The sequence below is a fragment of the Fringilla coelebs genome (genome assembly GCF_963513975.1).
Source record: "Fringilla coelebs genome assembly, chromosome: 5".
Classification (NCBI taxonomy): domain Eukaryota; kingdom Metazoa; phylum Chordata; class Aves; order Passeriformes; family Fringillidae; genus Fringilla; species Fringilla coelebs.
This window is the reverse complement of record NC_140033.1, coordinates 71,704,848-71,720,938: the sequence shown is the minus strand read 5'-3', so window position 1 is coordinate 71,720,938 and position 16,091 is coordinate 71,704,848. Positions and strand designations below refer to the sequence as shown.

General features: G+C 45.7%; 3 protein-coding genes across 3 annotated transcripts; all 3 read left to right on the top strand.

The window, feature by feature from the left end:
- Nucleotides 1-2,222: 2,222 nt before the first annotated feature.
- LOC311153549 (E3 ubiquitin-protein ligase RNF113A-like) lies at nucleotides 2,223-3,215 on the top strand (the record flags this gene model as incomplete). The annotated part of the gene is made up of 1 exon (XM_084205479.1): nucleotides 2,223-3,215. One exon carries the CDS (start codon nucleotides 2,223-2,225, stop codon nucleotides 3,213-3,215), a length of 993 nt encoding a protein of 330 aa, XP_084061605.1.
- Nucleotides 3,216-6,470: 3,255 nt separating this feature from the next.
- On the top strand, nucleotides 6,471-7,811 carry LOC311153679 (peptidyl-prolyl cis-trans isomerase-like 4; the record flags this gene model as incomplete). Its single annotated transcript, XM_084205664.1, has 1 exon — nucleotides 6,471-7,811. One exon carries the CDS (start codon nucleotides 6,471-6,473, stop codon nucleotides 7,809-7,811), a length of 1,341 nt encoding a protein of 446 aa, XP_084061790.1.
- Nucleotides 7,812-12,889: 5,078 nt separating this feature from the next.
- On the top strand, nucleotides 12,890-14,044 carry LOC311154077 (DNA/RNA-binding protein KIN17-like; the record flags this gene model as incomplete). Its single annotated transcript, XM_084206262.1, has 1 exon — nucleotides 12,890-14,044. One exon carries the CDS (start codon nucleotides 12,890-12,892, stop codon nucleotides 14,042-14,044), a length of 1,155 nt encoding a protein of 384 aa, XP_084062388.1.
- Between the last annotated feature and the right edge of the window lie 2,047 nt (nucleotides 14,045-16,091).

The window sequence follows — 16,091 nt, the reverse complement described above, 5'->3', positions numbered from 1 at the left end:
CAGAGTGTGCATTAAAAAGTCAATTTTTCTCTTCCCAGGCATTCAGCTGTGGATTCTGTCCCTGGTCCCTTTAATTCCTGGAGTAGGGGTAGGTCTGTTCCCTCTGTCCCCATCTACTTCTGGGGCATTCCTGTTTCCCATGCCCAAACCACCTACAATATGCACATTAATTCAGCTTCACTCCCCCTAGTCCTGGGGGATTCAAACCCCTCTATTGACAAATGAGTGCCCACATGGCACAGAAAAAAGAGGTGTATGTATACTAGATATGGAACTGTCAGACCTCAGTCACTCCACCCTCCTCAAAGGAACAAAACACCCAAAATTCCACAGAAAGAAAAAAAAAAACCACAGCAGCGGGGTATGTAGAAGGAAAAGGGGTTTAGGGGTTTTTTCCTGTCTCAAGGAAAAAAACCCAAAAAAACAAGCTTGACCAAAAGCAGATGGGAACCTGGTGAATCCCTGCTGTTGGTGTCCTCTTCACAGCAGATGAGGCAGGAGGATTTGGGGTCCTTTCTCTTGCTGGCTCAGCTGTTCTGAGGTCAGGGGTGGGATGGAGCAGCCTTCTCTGGCCAGTTCTTCCACTGGTCATTCTTTTTGATCTCAGACCAAAACCAAACTCTGCAGTTCACTTTGGAAAAAGCTACCAAGTGATCACAGCCTCTCCAAGGCCAGGGAAAGGGAAAAAGGCTTCTTGCCTGAGCTAACAGAAACCAAGCTGGCTAAGCAAAAACAAAAAGAAAAAACAGAACACAGTTTGCACAGCACCACAGATGCCTGGGGAGTGAAGCTTTGAAAAAGCCCAAGGAAGATGAGCTCCCCCTCCCACCCCCCACCAGACCCACCCTAAAGGTACAGCAACCATTTTGGGCATAAAACAGATGATAAAGGAATAGATTATGATCATAAAATCACCCAAGACACTGGTTTCCTTTCAAACCAGCACAGTACCAAAAAATGAAGTTACTTGAATGTAACCAAGGAATAACTAAGGAATAAATGGGTTTTTTGCAAGTGTTGCTCATATTTGGATGTAAGAGGAATTGGCATTTTAAACATGCATTGGTGGCCTACTCCAGACAATATGGGTCTCCACTGGTTTAGCAGAAATCAAGCTAGAAAAGCTTAACCTGTAAATGGAAAGGAATGTGCAGCTGTAGTTGGGGAATATTTGGACTGTAGTTCCAGAAAAGCTCTCAAAAGCATAGCTGGCTACTCCAGCTTGTTGCCTACATGGTGCTGATCACCATTGTTAGGGCACAAAGTATCTTCATTTCATTAGTGACTGCTGCATTTTTGATGTCTTATAAGTTTCTTTTGGCAGACTGATATAAGTTTGTTGCCAGAAAATTTTACTGAAAGTTGTTCCCCACTGACCTTTCCTTTTTCCCTGTGTATAGTTTCTGGGGATCTCCCTGAAGCCTGGTTGGTGGAAGGGATAAAGGGGGTGGTCTGGAATATTTAAGCTTTGTTGGGTTCTGGTGGTACCTGGACCAGCAAGGGTATGGCTCTGAAAGGCAAAGCAGCCTTAGTTGAATTCACAAACCTATTTTCAAGCCAAGCTTATGAGTCCAACAAGTATGAAAAATAGTTTTGTAAAATTGTCTAATGTTTAAAAATGCTGAACCTCACCAAAGAAGACATTTATACTGAGTGTCCAGGTTACAATGTAAGGTGTAACCAAAAGTATGCATTGTACCACCATCTTCATAAGCTGTTAAAAGCAGGTGGGGCAGTGTTCCTTATCTCTTCCAGGACTCATCCCTGATAACTCCCTCTGGGGGGAGTTATCAGGGATGAGTCCTGGAAGAGATAAGGGAAGAGAGTCCTGGAAGAGATAACTCTGGGGGGTTATCTTCTGCTAATGGGCCATTGAGTGTCCCTGCATGGCTGATAAAATTCCATCATCCCATTGTGGGATGCTCCGCCCAGGGGGAGGAGCCAGGCATTCCCAACTGGATATAAGCTGAGCTGTGGAACACCACAGGCAGCTTTTCCACTGGACTCCCAGAGGACAAGAGTCCTGCAAGCACCACTGGACCTTCAGAGGAAGACCAGACCCTTCTCCAGGATCCCTGCTCCACCAGAACCCCAGCTGGCACTGCAGGAGGGCTGCAGCCCCCAGTGACTGGGACTGTGCCACCACCCTGACCCACAGGCTGTCAGGTTCCATTCTGACTCTGCAGTGTTTCCTGCATTTATTTTCTGACCAGCAGCCCCTGATGGCAGAGGAGGGCAGTGTGTGCAGCTTTGTGTTCAGGAAGCGGGTCCGAGCCGCGGGCGGCGGCCGGCGGAGACGGCCCAGCAGTGAGCAGGACAGCAGTGGGGACGAGGGCAGCACCGTGGTGAGGAAGAAGCTGCCCAGGGTCACCCCCAGCCCCATGATCCAGAGGACCAGGCGCTGCATGAGGCAGAGGCCGGAGTATGCACGGAGCAGCAGCGAGGATGAGGATGCTGCCAAGGAGATCGGGGTCACCTACAAATCCACCAGGTCGGCAAAACCTGCTGGCCCAGAGGACATGGGGGCCACAGCAGGGTATGAACTGGACACGGAGAAGGACAAGGATGCCCAGGCCATCTTTGAGCGCAGCCAAAAAGTCCAAGAGGAGCTGAGAGGAAAGGAAGACGATAAAATTTACCGTGGCATTAACAACTATGTGAAGTATGTGAAGGCCAAGGGCACATCGATGGGAAATGCCTCCTCAGGAATGGCCAGGAAAGGCCCCATCCGTGCTCCAGAGCACCTGAGGGCCACGGTGCGCTGGGACTACCAGCCTGACATCTGCAAGGACTACAAAGAGACCGGGTTCTGTGGCTTTGGGGACAGCTGCAAGTTCCTGCACGACCGCTCGGACTACAAGCACGGCTGGCAGCTGGAACGGGAGCTGGGTGAGCGCGGCCACGGCGCCAGCGACGACGAGAACTACGAGGTGAGCAGCGGTGAGGAGGACGTGCCCTTCAAATGCTTCATCTGCAGAGGTTCCTTCAAGAGCCCCGTGGTCACCAGGTGCGGGCACTACTTCTGTGAGAGCTGTGCCCTGCAGCGCTACCGCAGATCCCGGCGCTGCTACGTCTGCGGGAAGCAAACCAACGGCGTCTTCAACCCTGCAAGAGAGCTCACGGCAAAACTGGAAAAGCACAGAGGGCAGGAAGAAGAGGAGCGACAGTCAGACCATGGAGAGGATCCACAGCAGCAGAACACATTCTGTACATAATTGAATAAAGCTTTTGTAGGAGGAAAAAAACCCGAAAATGGAGTGTGGGGTGGGTGTATACCCCCCATGTAAGTCTTGGGGTATTTTCATGTGTTTCCATTGCAGCTAGCATGCTGACAGTTTGTCAGATGCAGAATGTTGTCAACAATGGCAGGACAATCTACCCATCACCCTACTTGAACCCCAAACTCAAACATTTGAGAAACATCAATAGCAGAAGGATGTGTGTTTTTAATTGAGATGGTTTTGAGTTGAGTAGTTTCTCATTTGTAGTGTTGAGTTGTAATTTGTAGATATATTTGGGATATGGGGGACTTAAGGATTTTATCTATTTAAGGATATGGGTCATAAACCCAAACTGAGAAAAAGTGATTCTTCTGTTAGTTGTTTTTTCTGGCAGTTTCAAAGTTGAATTGTTTCTTGTTTGTAGTGTTAAGTTTTAATTTGTAATTTCTTAGTAGTTAGCCTGCAGCATGCCATCCTGGAAGATTTTATTGCTGGTGGTTTGACTGCTCCTAGATGATACATGGGAGACATCCCTGCCTAGGCGTGCTGGGCTTGTCCAGTTGGGTGGAAAGCCTTATTTGAACTGTGCTTATCATCTGTGACATGATGCTGGGTTTGTCATCCTGTCTGTCACATTGCAGCTGATCTGAAGCTGCCTCCTAAACCCAACCAGCCCAGAAGAAAACAGGTCCCTGGGTGAACAAGGATAGGCTGGATTTAAATCTACACAGGGACCCTCAGCCAATGTCATTCAGCCCTAGATGCAGATGTATCATTAGCCAGAGAGCTGGTCAGTGCTAAAACCTCAAGGAATCACATGTGTAAGCAAGGGAAATGTGCAGCTTGTACAAAAGGAGCTGTGACAATAAACTTGAGGCTGTTTGTCACAAGGACCTTTGAGAGTTGTGCTGTTTCTATGTCTCTAATGACTGACCCCACTGTAACACTGTCTGCAGAGGGCCCTGCAGAGGATGGCAAAGAACACTTTGCCCTTTTTAAACAGAGAAAGGGAGAACTGTCACAGCCACAGCTGGCCTCTGGGCTGTACAGATAAATTTGCCATAACATAACTCGACCAGCCTAGCTGTTACAGAGTAGAAGTAAATGAGTCCCTGGGTAAGACAATCATAGGCTGGATTTAACTCAAACAGGGACCCCAACCAATCTCATTCAAGCCTGAATGCAGACAGCTAAGTCTGCAGTGAGGCCAGTGAGCTGGGTGGTGTTAGGACCTTGACCAATCAGATGTGTAAGCACAGGAATTATGAAACCCCTATAAAAGAATTATTGAGAATTTACTGATATTATTTGTAAGCGTAGAAATTAGCATAACTGCCCACTTAGAAGTACAATTACTGAAGTAATTCCCCCTCTTGGTCTTGCCCCCTTCTGAAGCCTCCCCTTTGCTTCTAGCTGCACTTTGTTTATATCCAAATAAATGGGAAAGTGGAATGACTTTGGTTCAGTGAAGAAGCAAGATTGGAATAGGATTCCAGGAATGTGTTTGTCTAACAAAATACTGGAATTAGCAGAAGAAACTATATAACTATACTGTAATAGTCTACAGAGCTACAAATATTTATAATGAAATATATATGAATATATGAATATATACGAATATATGAAAAATTTATAAAAAGCAAAAATCTTTTGGTAACAATGGTATAATTGGATACTGAAAAAAATTACTAGTGGTGGTATAATTTGCTACCCTCTATTAAATATATGTCTGAAGTTATATAAGTGAATATTCAAAAGTGGGTTTGAGTCTTGGTGCCAGGTTAAAAGTATAAAGTTGTTGTCATTGAGTAAGAAATGACACAGACTCACCAGAGGGTTGATTTGCATGAAGGGTGTGTCTTTTACTTCGGATCCTCTTTCATACATTGTTCCAACACAGATAGACCTGGCTGGTCAATTAATCAGTACATTCCACCTGATTGGCTAATTAATAAGACACTTTTCTATTAAACAGTTTTTGAGAAAAACAAGAAAACAGAGAGTAGGAAAACACCACCTGCAGGTTGTTTATGACAATAAGCTATCATCATTTATCTTCTACTCCCTAAAGTCTCTCAGGCTGATTCTGGTTTTCTGGTTTTCTCTCTCTCTGACCAGGCTGTGACATCCACATCCCTTTTTGTTTAAAGGAGGAGGCAGTGTTTGTAATCCTCTGTGGGGGCCTTTGCAGGAAGGAGAACAAACAGAGCTGCAGAGGTTCCTGTGGCAGTTGCTAGTTCTCAATCAGAACCTCAATCAGATGCCGATTTAAAATGGTTGGAGAGACTGGATCTTGTGATTCCCTCTTACAAGAAATACACTATTAATCCTAAAATCAGTTACTTATTCCCGCTTCTAAAGACTGGCTGGAGCTGGAGTGACATAGGGCTGATCAGCACAGACTGCTGGCTCACCAGGGTATGTGCCACACCCCAGCCCTTTGATGGCCAACCCTGTGGGATCCAAAGGCCACACAGAGAGGGAGATGACTGTCACATCAGCCCCTGTGTCCAGCAAACCTTGGAGCTAGATCTGAGGTGGGCTGGCACCCTGTAGAATCAGGGAACATGTCATCTGTGGTTGCTGAGCAGAAATGTCTGCAGACCAGAAGACTTGTGGCAGTCCCGTGGATTCACAGCCACCATTCCTTTCCTTCTCTTGCCCTTATTTTTGCTCTTCTGTTGTCCACCCCCTAAGGGTATCTGGCCTGGCTGTAAGGGAGCTGTCAGAGCAGGCACCGTTTTTAGTTGAAAAATTGTTTCTCTTAGGTTGCAATGCAAGATGTAACCAAAAGCATGTATGCTGTTACCATCTGTTAAAACCAGGTGGGGCAGTGTTCCTTATCTGGGGGATTATCTTCTGCTAATGGGCCATTGAGTGTCCCTGCAGGACTGATAAAATTCCATCATCCCATTGTGGGATGCTGTGCCCAGGGGGAGGAGCCAAGCATTCCAAACAGGATATAAGCTGAGCTGTGGAACACCACAGCAGCCTTTTCCACTGGATTCCCAGAGGAAGACCAGGCCCATCTGGACCTCCAGGGTGAACTCCACCCTTCTACAGGACAGAACCACAGCTGGCACTGCAGGAGGGCTGAGCCCCCATTGAATTGGACTGCTGCCACCACCCTGACCCACAGGGTGTCAGGTTGTATTCTGACTCTGTCAGTGCTTTTTGCACTGCTGCATTTTATTTTCATTTTCCTAGGAAAGACCTGTTGTTCCTGTTCTCATATCTCTTCCTGAGAGCATGGCGGTGCTGCTGGAGACCACAGTGGGTGACCTGGTCATCGACCTGTACACGGAGGAGCGGCCCCAAGCATGTCTGAATTTCCTGAAGCTCTGCAAGGTCAAGTACTACAACTATTGTCTTATTTATAATGTCCAGCAGGATTTTATTATACAAACTGGAGACCCCACGGGAACTGGCCGTGGAGGGGAATCCATATTTTGTCAACTGTATGGTGATCAAGCCAGATTTTTTGAGGCAGAAAAGGTGCCCAGAATCAGGCACAAGAAGAAGGGAACTGTGTCAATGGTGAACAATGGCAGTGATCAGCATGGATCACAGTTCCTCATTACCATGGGGGAAAACCTGGATTACCTTGATGGTGTACATACAGTATTTGGAGAAGTGACAGAAGGCATGGATGTATTGAAGACAATTAATGAAACCTTTGTAGATAAGGATTTTATCCCATATCAGGACATCAGGATTAACCATACAGTAATTTTAGATGATCCCTTTGATGATCCACCTGGCTTGTGTGTTCCTGATCATTCACCAGAACCTAGAAAGGAACAGCTTGACAGTGGCAGAATAGGAGCAGATGAAGAAATTGATGACATGAAAGGACGGCCTGCAGATGAAATAGAAGAAATTCAGGCTGAAAAAGAAGCAAAAACTCATGCTATTCTTCTGGAAATGGTGGGAGACTTACCAGATGCAGACATCAAGCCACCAGAAAATGTGCTGTTTGTTTGTAAACTGAATCCTGTGACCACAGGTGAGGACCTGGAGATAATATTTTCACGATTTGGTCCCATTAAAAGTTGTGAAGTGATCCGAGACTGGAAGACTGGTGAATCTCTTTGTTATGCTTTCATTGAGTTTGAAAAGGAGGAAGACTGTGAGAAAGCCTACTTCAAAATGGACAATGTGCTGATTGATGACAGACGGATACATGTGGATTTTAGCCAGTCTGTTGCAAAGGTTAAATGGAAGGGAAAAGGTGGGCGGTATAGCAAGGAAGATTTCAAGGACTATGGGAAGGAATGTGACAAACCTTCGAAATTTGCTCTGAAAGAAAAAGTAAAACCAAAGCGAGATGCCAAGTATGACCTTGTGCTGGATGAGGATATAGAGGAGTCTCACACAAGTCAGTCACACCTGGCTAAAAAACAGAAGAAAAAGCACCACCACTCTGAAGAAGATGACAAGAGAACCAAAAAATTTAAGGAGTCTGACCAAAAGCATGAAGAACGCTGTAGGGAGAGGACCGAGAGTGAGAAGAGAGACAGGCACTGGAGCCACAGCCGTTATAAGGAGAGAGATTACACTTACAGGAGACAAAAACACAAGTACAGATGAAGGAAAAAGCAGAAGGGAACTAAAATAATAAATTTAACTTTTTTTCTTAAAAAAAACCCAACAACAACAACAAAAAAAAACCCAACCAAAACCCCCTAACTGCAGCAGCCAAGTCTCAGTCTGTAGGTAGAAACTTTCTCTTGTAATTTTAAGTTGTTTCCTAAGGTTCTGTCTGTTAAATCCCTGTCTCCCTTCATGGGTAGGAGATGTGTGTTGTTACCAGGTATGTGTGTTTTGATCTGTCCCCTGTTCATGGGGAAGATTAGCTCTCATCAAGTTATGTTCCTCACTGATATTAATAAAGGTTTGCTTGTAGGTATTTAAGAAAAGCCTCCCAGTCAAGGGTTAGGCCTTGGCCAAGCCCTGGCCCTGGCTGGTTGGGAATTATGCCATCAGACCCAGGGGATTGTACTCAAAATGTAATCAACTCACTTTGACTTGCTGATTTTGTCTTATAAAAGCTGGACCCCCTTTTGAGGTAAACTCGTAAACCTTTCCTGGGAAAGGTTCTCCAGGTCCTCACTATGAATGGGGAGGATCCTCTCCCCCAGTGGAGGATCCTGCTGGAAGTTCCCAGACCCCTGAACAATGTGTGGTCACCCCTTATAAGGACATTAAGAGAGCATGTTGCTGATGTGGCAATGGGTGGTAGGTCCCTTAAGCACCATAGAAGGAAATACTGTGTCTTGAAGAAGTGCATGAAAAGGTCTCATTTCTCTCAATAAACATCTCAGTATCACCGCAGGTCTGAGTCCATTCCTTGGTCATTACATACATCCACACACCAGTAAAGAACTGTTATTCCTTTTCTCATATCTTTGCCTGAAAGCTCCTTAATTTCAAAATTATAACAATTCAGTGGGTTTAATGGTTTTGGTTTGCCAATTGGATTTGACAGCCCCTCAGCAAGATGACTCAGCAGTTTGTGGCAGGAGTTGTACTCGGGATACAGCGGTTGAGCAAGGCCTGGCCCAGTGGCAAAGCCTGGCCTGGCTGGGCCAGAGCTGCAGCACAGCAAGGCCCAGCCCTGGCAGGCCGTGCAGCTAAGCCAGGCCTGGCTGGGCCAGAGCTGCACACAGCAAGGCCCAGCCCTGGCAGGCCGTGCAGCTAAGCCGGGCCTGGCTGGGCCAGAGCTGCAGCACAGCAAGGCCCAACCCTGGCAGGCCGTGCAGCTAAGCCGGGCCTGGCTGGGCCAGAGCTGCAGCAGAGCAAGGCCCAGCCCTGGCAGGCCGTGCTGCTAAGCCGGGCCTGGCTGGGCCAGAGCTGCAGCAGAGCAAGGCCCAGCCCTGGCAGACCATGGAGCTAAGCCGGGCCTGGCTGGGCCAGAGCTGCAGCAGAGCAAGGCCCAGCCCTGGCAGACCATGCAGCTAAGCGGGGCCTGGCCCGGCTAGCATCCAATTACCAGTTCAAAGGCCAGAAGCAAGAGAGTTTTTCCCAGGCTTTGTTTGCCTTTAAATGTGATTTTCTCATAGGCATGGTCAGCTTTTTAAGTGGTTTAACAAGGTGTCAGTAATCCAAACTAGCCAGCTGATTGGTGTCGTAACATCAATTCCATCTTACATCTGCTGCAGCAGTGATGCCATTGCCCCATGCTCTGATTGTCAGCAACATGCCACCATGACTCAGGATGGATCCAGCCCCAGAGGGCTACGAGCTCGTCAGCTATGGCAACCTGACATTGCTCATGTTTCAGAATTTGGTCTCCTTAAATATCTACCTGTTTCTGTGGACACCTCTCTTAGGCCTGTTGGGACCTCTGTGGTGTGTACACGCAGGCTTAGATACAAGGAAGACATTTTTTTAGACTGAGGGTGGGGAAACCCTGGAACAGGTTACCCAGAGAGGCTGTAGATACTCAATCTGCCCTGCTTCCAGCCAGGATGGGTAATTTTTGCAGTAGCATGATGGCCATGTGGCCAGGACCCAGAGGTTATTCTTTCCCACCTTACATCATTGGCAGGGACAAGGGAAGGAGGACAAGGGGTCACTTCTGCTCAAATAAGCACAGCAGAGAGAGTGTGGTGGCCTTAGCTCCAGCCAAAGGGAGCAGGTTCAATGTGAATAATTTTCCCCCCAAAGGCCAGAATGAACAGGGGATGGGGAAGAGGTTGGCAGGAAACACATCCAGGACAGCTGACACTAACTGACCAAAGGGATATTCCCAAAGTCACAGAATGGCTGAGGTTGGAAGGGACCTCCAGAGGTCTGTGAGGACTTAAAGAGCACCGTTGCCTGTCCCAAACACTGTCAAGATCACAGTGGAAAGAACTTGCCATGAGGTGAACCACAGTGGGAACCTGAGATAAGCACAGAGAGAGAAATTTGTGACAGAAGCGTGCTCATTCCAGACCTGGCAGAGATGAGATCTGGTGTAGCACAGGCAAAAAGACTGAATATATATTCCAAATGAAATTCATTGCCTCTGATGTTGTCATGCAATTAACATAGCATATTAACAAAGCAATTTTGATTCCTCTCTGTGGCCTTAAAAAGGCCATCACGATGAGCAAGTGTGGAAATAGATACAGGGTAAAGTACAACATCCACATCAATACATCAGGCATCATGATGATCAGGGACTTTCTGTACCCCAATACACAAATGCTTTAGAAAAAGAATTCTAATTCCAGCTTCCCTCTCTTGCCCCACACTGGGTGCCAAAAGATATGCTGGTTTCTAAATAAACTGGTGGGAGACTAAGCTTCACTCAATGCCATTAAGAGAGATTTCAGACTGGAGTTACCTGTGTCAGGGACTGGGAAAGGTGATCTCTTATGAGACATCTTGAGGGCTTGGAATAGGGGTGGGTCAGGTGAGGTGCTGCCCTGACCCCATACTCAGCAGCTCTGCAGAAAGGCTGAGAGAGCTGGGGGTGCTATGGGGAGACCTTGCAGCAGCCTTCCAGTGTGTTAAGGGAACCAGCAGGAAGGCTGGAGAGGGATTTTTTGTCACGTCATGTACTGACAGGACAAGGGTAACTTACCTTAAGGAGAAGTTCTACAACAGTGGGCTGGAGCTAGAGAATCTTTAAGGTCCCTTCCAACCCTAACCATTCTATGATTCTATAAAAAAATAGGTAAATATAAAGTGTATCTAGGCATAAATAAAATACATGTACAAGATATAGCTGTGCCCAGCCACAGAAGGGAACAGAGGGCACACAGGTGCAATGCACAAACATGAGGGGTATAAAAGGCTGGGCTAAAGAACAAGAAGGGCAGATGCTTGAAGCCTTCTGAAGTGGGATGATGTTACTGTGGGTGGGTTGGAGCCTTCTGATGGTGACACTCTGTGTGTCGTGGCTGTCTCAGCTGTGACATATACACACATATATGCCCACTGTCTTGTTGACCTATAAACAGTGGTCCAAAATGGGACCTTTTGAGCCTTCTGGACTGCAGAGGCTGGGACCAGCAACCTCCCTCTGAGTGGGGCCTCCCAGCGAGTGAACTCTCAAGTTTACTTCACTCAGAGAATCCCTGAACAACAATGAATCCTTGGCTGAGACCTCCACTCCTAAAGGCTCAACCCTTGGCTTGTGGAGAAGATGCAAAGGCATCTGAAGTGAGTATTTCACTGCCTTTGAGGGGAATTTTTCACAGGTCCCTTGTATAGACTCTTTATGTCTGTGTGCATGTAAGTGTGCTATGCTGCAGTAAGCATGGGAGAAATGCTTGTCACAGCTACAGCTGCTCTGAAGCTGCTCAGGTAAATTTGGCCATAACAGAAACCCAGTTTGGCTAGCCTAGTTTGTAAACAAGACCCCAGGTGAGGCAATGATAGGTTCTCTCACTGGAAAAAATATAAGTTTAATTTTTTTTTAATATAACTTCAACCTGGTTGTTCACCTTTGCCCTTGGGGAAGAGAACTGAAGCTTTCCAGGGCACTTTTTATCTATGTGAGGCCTGGTGAACTCAGCATATCAACAGGCTGGGAATAGCCCCAAAGAGATAAAGGCCATCAACAGAACATCAGCAGCCATTTAGGAACATCTACCACAGACTCTGCCTCTGGCACAGTTGGTGGACATCTCCTGAAATGCCTGGTAAGAAAATCAAGGAATGAAAATCTAATTAACATCAAAAGCAAAGAAATCCAGACCCAATAGGATACCAAATATAAGAACTTTGCAACCTGGGACCAAGGAATGGTGACTGAATTAATTTCTATGACTTTTGACTGTATAAAACATCTGAAAAATCTTGTAAAAGCGGTGTGTGATGGATTGATTCTCTCTGCACAACTGGGCTATGTGTGTGGATACTTTCTGTGGTTCATCCTGCCAGAACAACATCCTGGCCAGCTAATAAAATAATGTCTTGACTTTCTAACTTTAAAAATGTTGTTGGAGGGTGCCTTAGGTTGCAATGCAAGATGTAACCAAAAGCATGTATGCTGTTACCATCTGTTAAAAGCAGGCGGGGCAGTTTTCTTTATCTCTTCTATAACTGCTCCTCCCTCTTGGGGGTTATCTTCTGCTAATGGGCCATTGAGTGTCCCTGCAGGACTGATAAAATTCCATCATCCCATTGTGGGATGCTCCACCCAGGGGGAGGAGCCAGGCATTCCAAACTGGATATAAGCTGAGCTGTGGAACACCACAGCAGCCTTTTCCACTGGATGCCAAGAAGAGCAGCTTTCTTCTCTGCTGGATTTCCAGAGGAAGACCAGGCCCGTCTACAGCACCACTGGACCTCCAGAGTACATCTCCACCCTTCTACAGGATCCCTGCTTCCTCAGAACTCCAGCTGGCACTGCAGGAGGGCTGAGCCACCATTGAATGGGACTCCTGCCACCACCCTGACCCACAGGGTGCCAGGTAGTATTCTGACTCTGTCAGTGCTTTTTGTACTACTGCATTTTATTTTAATTTTCCTCTTAAATTGTACTTCTGACTTGGGATCTCCCACTGGTTTGCTTTCAAACCAGCACAGAGGGATTTTGTTTTTCCTGCAGTTGTGGTTCCAACATTCTTAGGCACTTTAATATTCTGAAGTGAGATAGGGCTGTAAGTAAATCACTAGTTAGTAATTTCTGCCGTTTCCAGAGGGGGCAGGATCAGGACAGGACTGGTGTGATGGGGAAGTCGGATTTCCTCAGCCCCAAGGCCATCTCCAACCGCATCAAGAGCAAGGGGCTGCAGAAGCTGCGCTGGTACTGCCAGATGTGCCAGAAGCAGTGCCGCGATGAGAACGGCTTCAGGTGCCACTGCATGTCCCAGTCCCACCAGAGGCAGCTGCTGCTGGCCGCTGAGAACCCTCAGCAATTCGTGGATTACTTCTCTGAGGAGTTCCGAAGGGATTTCCTGGAGTTGCTCAGGAGGAGGTTTGGAACCAGGAGGGTGCACAATAATGTAGTGTACAATGAGTACGTCAGCCATCGGGAGCACATCCACATGAATGCCACCCGGTGGGAGACCCTGACTGATTTTACCAAGTGGCTGGGGAGAGAAGGGCTTTGCAGGGTTGATGAGACCCCTAAGGGCTGGTACATCCAGTACATCGACAGGGACCCAGAGACCGTTCGCAGGCAGCAGGAACAAGAGAGGAAGAAGAAACAGGACCTTGATGATGAAGAAAAAACTGCTAAATTAATAGAGCAACAAGTTAGAAGAGGTTTGGAGGGGAAAGAACTGGAAATGCCAGTCTATACTGAATTGAAGAGAGAAAATGAAGAAGAGAAAGTTACATTTAAATTAAACAGAGGAGTGAGTACTTCAGTTGCAGCATCTTCTAAAACAAGTGTCTTTGCACTGAAGATGGAGGGTGCAGTTAAAAGAAGAGCAGCTCATTGCTCTGGTCAGCCCAAAAAGAAAAAGAAGAAATCTGCACTTGACGAGATCATGGAGCTTGAAGAGGAGAAGAAAAGAGCATCTGGAAAAGACTACTGGTTACAGCCTGGCATCATTGTAAGAATTGTCACAAAAAAGCTTGCAGGGAAGTACCACAGGAAGAAGGCAGTTGTTAAGGAAGTGATTGACAAATACACAGCAATTGTGAAGGTGATTGGCTCTGGGGACAAACTGAAGCTCGATCAGACACATCTAGAAACTGTAATACCAGCACTAGGCAAGAAAGTACTGGTATTAAATGGTGGGTACAGGGGAAATGAAGGCATTTTGGAGTCCATCAATGAGAAGAGGTTCTCAGTGACAATAACCATCGACTCAGGACCTTTCAGAGGGCGCAGAGTCGAAAATATCCAGTATGAAGATGTTTCCAAACTTGCCTGAGGTGCTAAATCACGCATCAGAGAAGATTTGAGTTTTCAAAACCTTCTTCCTGACATCTTTCAGGCAGACACAAGACTCTGTAGTATAGTAAATCCTAAATGAGTCCTTTGCTAAATTGTTACATTTAAGTAATAAGTTAAGGGAAAAGCTGCTAAGTGTAAGGTGCTGTTAAGTTTAAATGGTGTAAAGTGCTATTGAACCTTTAGGTCATACTCCTTTTTATCCTTACCCCTTTATCCTTTTGTCACACCCCCCACAAACCCTACCTCTGTGTAAATAGTTTTCAGTTTATTTTGGTTTGGATTAATTGACTCTGCATTTTTGTTTTGTGCTTTTCCTAGGTGTGCCATAACCAGCTAATAAATAGTATAGTGAACCTTGCAAGGGATTAATGTTATAAATGGCAATGTAAGTATTGGCTTTCATATTTATGTATTTGTTTTTGAAAGTTATTGATCAAAATTATTTTAATATAGTACTATTTGTAACCCCTTTAAACTGCTTTAGCATAGTATAAAAAGCAGTTTTTGACAGTTTTTTCTGTCAGCTTTTGCGGCCAATGCTCTGGCCATGTGTAGTTTATAAACAGTACTGTGATAAATATTTTATACCTTAGACCTTTGCATAATATTAGATTTGAAACTGTACTGTTAAATACTTTTATTTGTGTAACTAACTCAAAGTTGTGAAATAGGTGTGAAATAGCCATGTTGATTCAATGTATTTGTGGACTATCTTATCTGAATGATGACATAACAGTGACAAGAATCAGGACAACAAGACAAAGATTCACTACTGACTCTCCAGTTATCAGGAACTGTCAGAACAACAGAATGGAACCTCGAGCAGAAATAAAATACATTGATTTAATCCACAGGATGGCCTGCAGACAAGTAAAAATTAAAACCAAGCAACAGAATTTCCAGAACAGGTAAATTAACAGGAATTTTGAAAAGTGTTGTGAGTTAAGTGTGCTTTTGGCAGATTGCCAAGCACCCCAGCACTGCATATTGTCCTTTTTATCCATTATTAAACTTCTACAAATTTTAAACAGTGAGTGTTGTTTCTCACAATTAATTAGGAGTTAATTGCACATGATAAAATATGCACTGATAAAACAGACATGAAAAATGAAAAAGACCAGATATTTTGGAGAATTAGAACTGTGAAGGATGCATTGCAGCAAGACCACATGGGGTAAAATAATTGGTGATTGGTGTTAGAAGTATTAGCAGTGTTGTGTGGCCAAAGCTAATAGGCTGAAAAACATTTATAACATGTTGTATCCAGGAAATAGGGTGGCTTCTGATAGAAGGGTGTTGAGTTTTCCATCTCTTGTGTCTCACCCTTCTACGAGACTGATAGTGGAATAAAATCTTTTCAAATGCCTCTCAGTTGCCCCATTTCTGTAGAGCTGGGATTTTCTAACACTTCACCCTCATGTGTCCCACAGCCAGCACCTGGGCTTGAATGGGTGATGCCCTTGAGAGGAAAGCTAATATCTTAAAAACAATTCCATAGGGGAAGGTTTGGGTGTTAACAGCTTTGAAATGGGTCTGAATGTCTCTACTGCAGCAGGTTTGTGGCTCCAGGAGCTTGGCTCCTGAAGCAGGTAAGGGTGTGCACAAGCCTGAATTTCTGAACTTAGGGGTGAAATTACAGGTTCAAGGAGGGATATTTGGCAGGGGGTTTGGGTAGGCTGTACCTTCCTTGCATGTCAGCCAGTGGGGAAAGGACGAGGGCAACATGCGGCCGGGACTTTAGGATTAAAGGAGGCTGTGCCCTCCAAAACCTTGCCCCAGTGGCCTCTCTCCCTTTATTCAAATAAAGTTGCAGGACATAAATCTCTGGAGTTTGTGGATTTTCCTGATTTTTCCTGACAGTCTGAAGGACTTTTTTCCCTAGGCCTAGTTAAATACTATTAAGCACTAAATCAACCATTTCTCACCAGTCGTGATCATCACCCACAATAAATTGGGCAGCCTTTAAGCTGCGAGAAACTTCTTAATCCAATTTTTCTGCTCCCTCCCCCCTGCCCCCCCGCAGG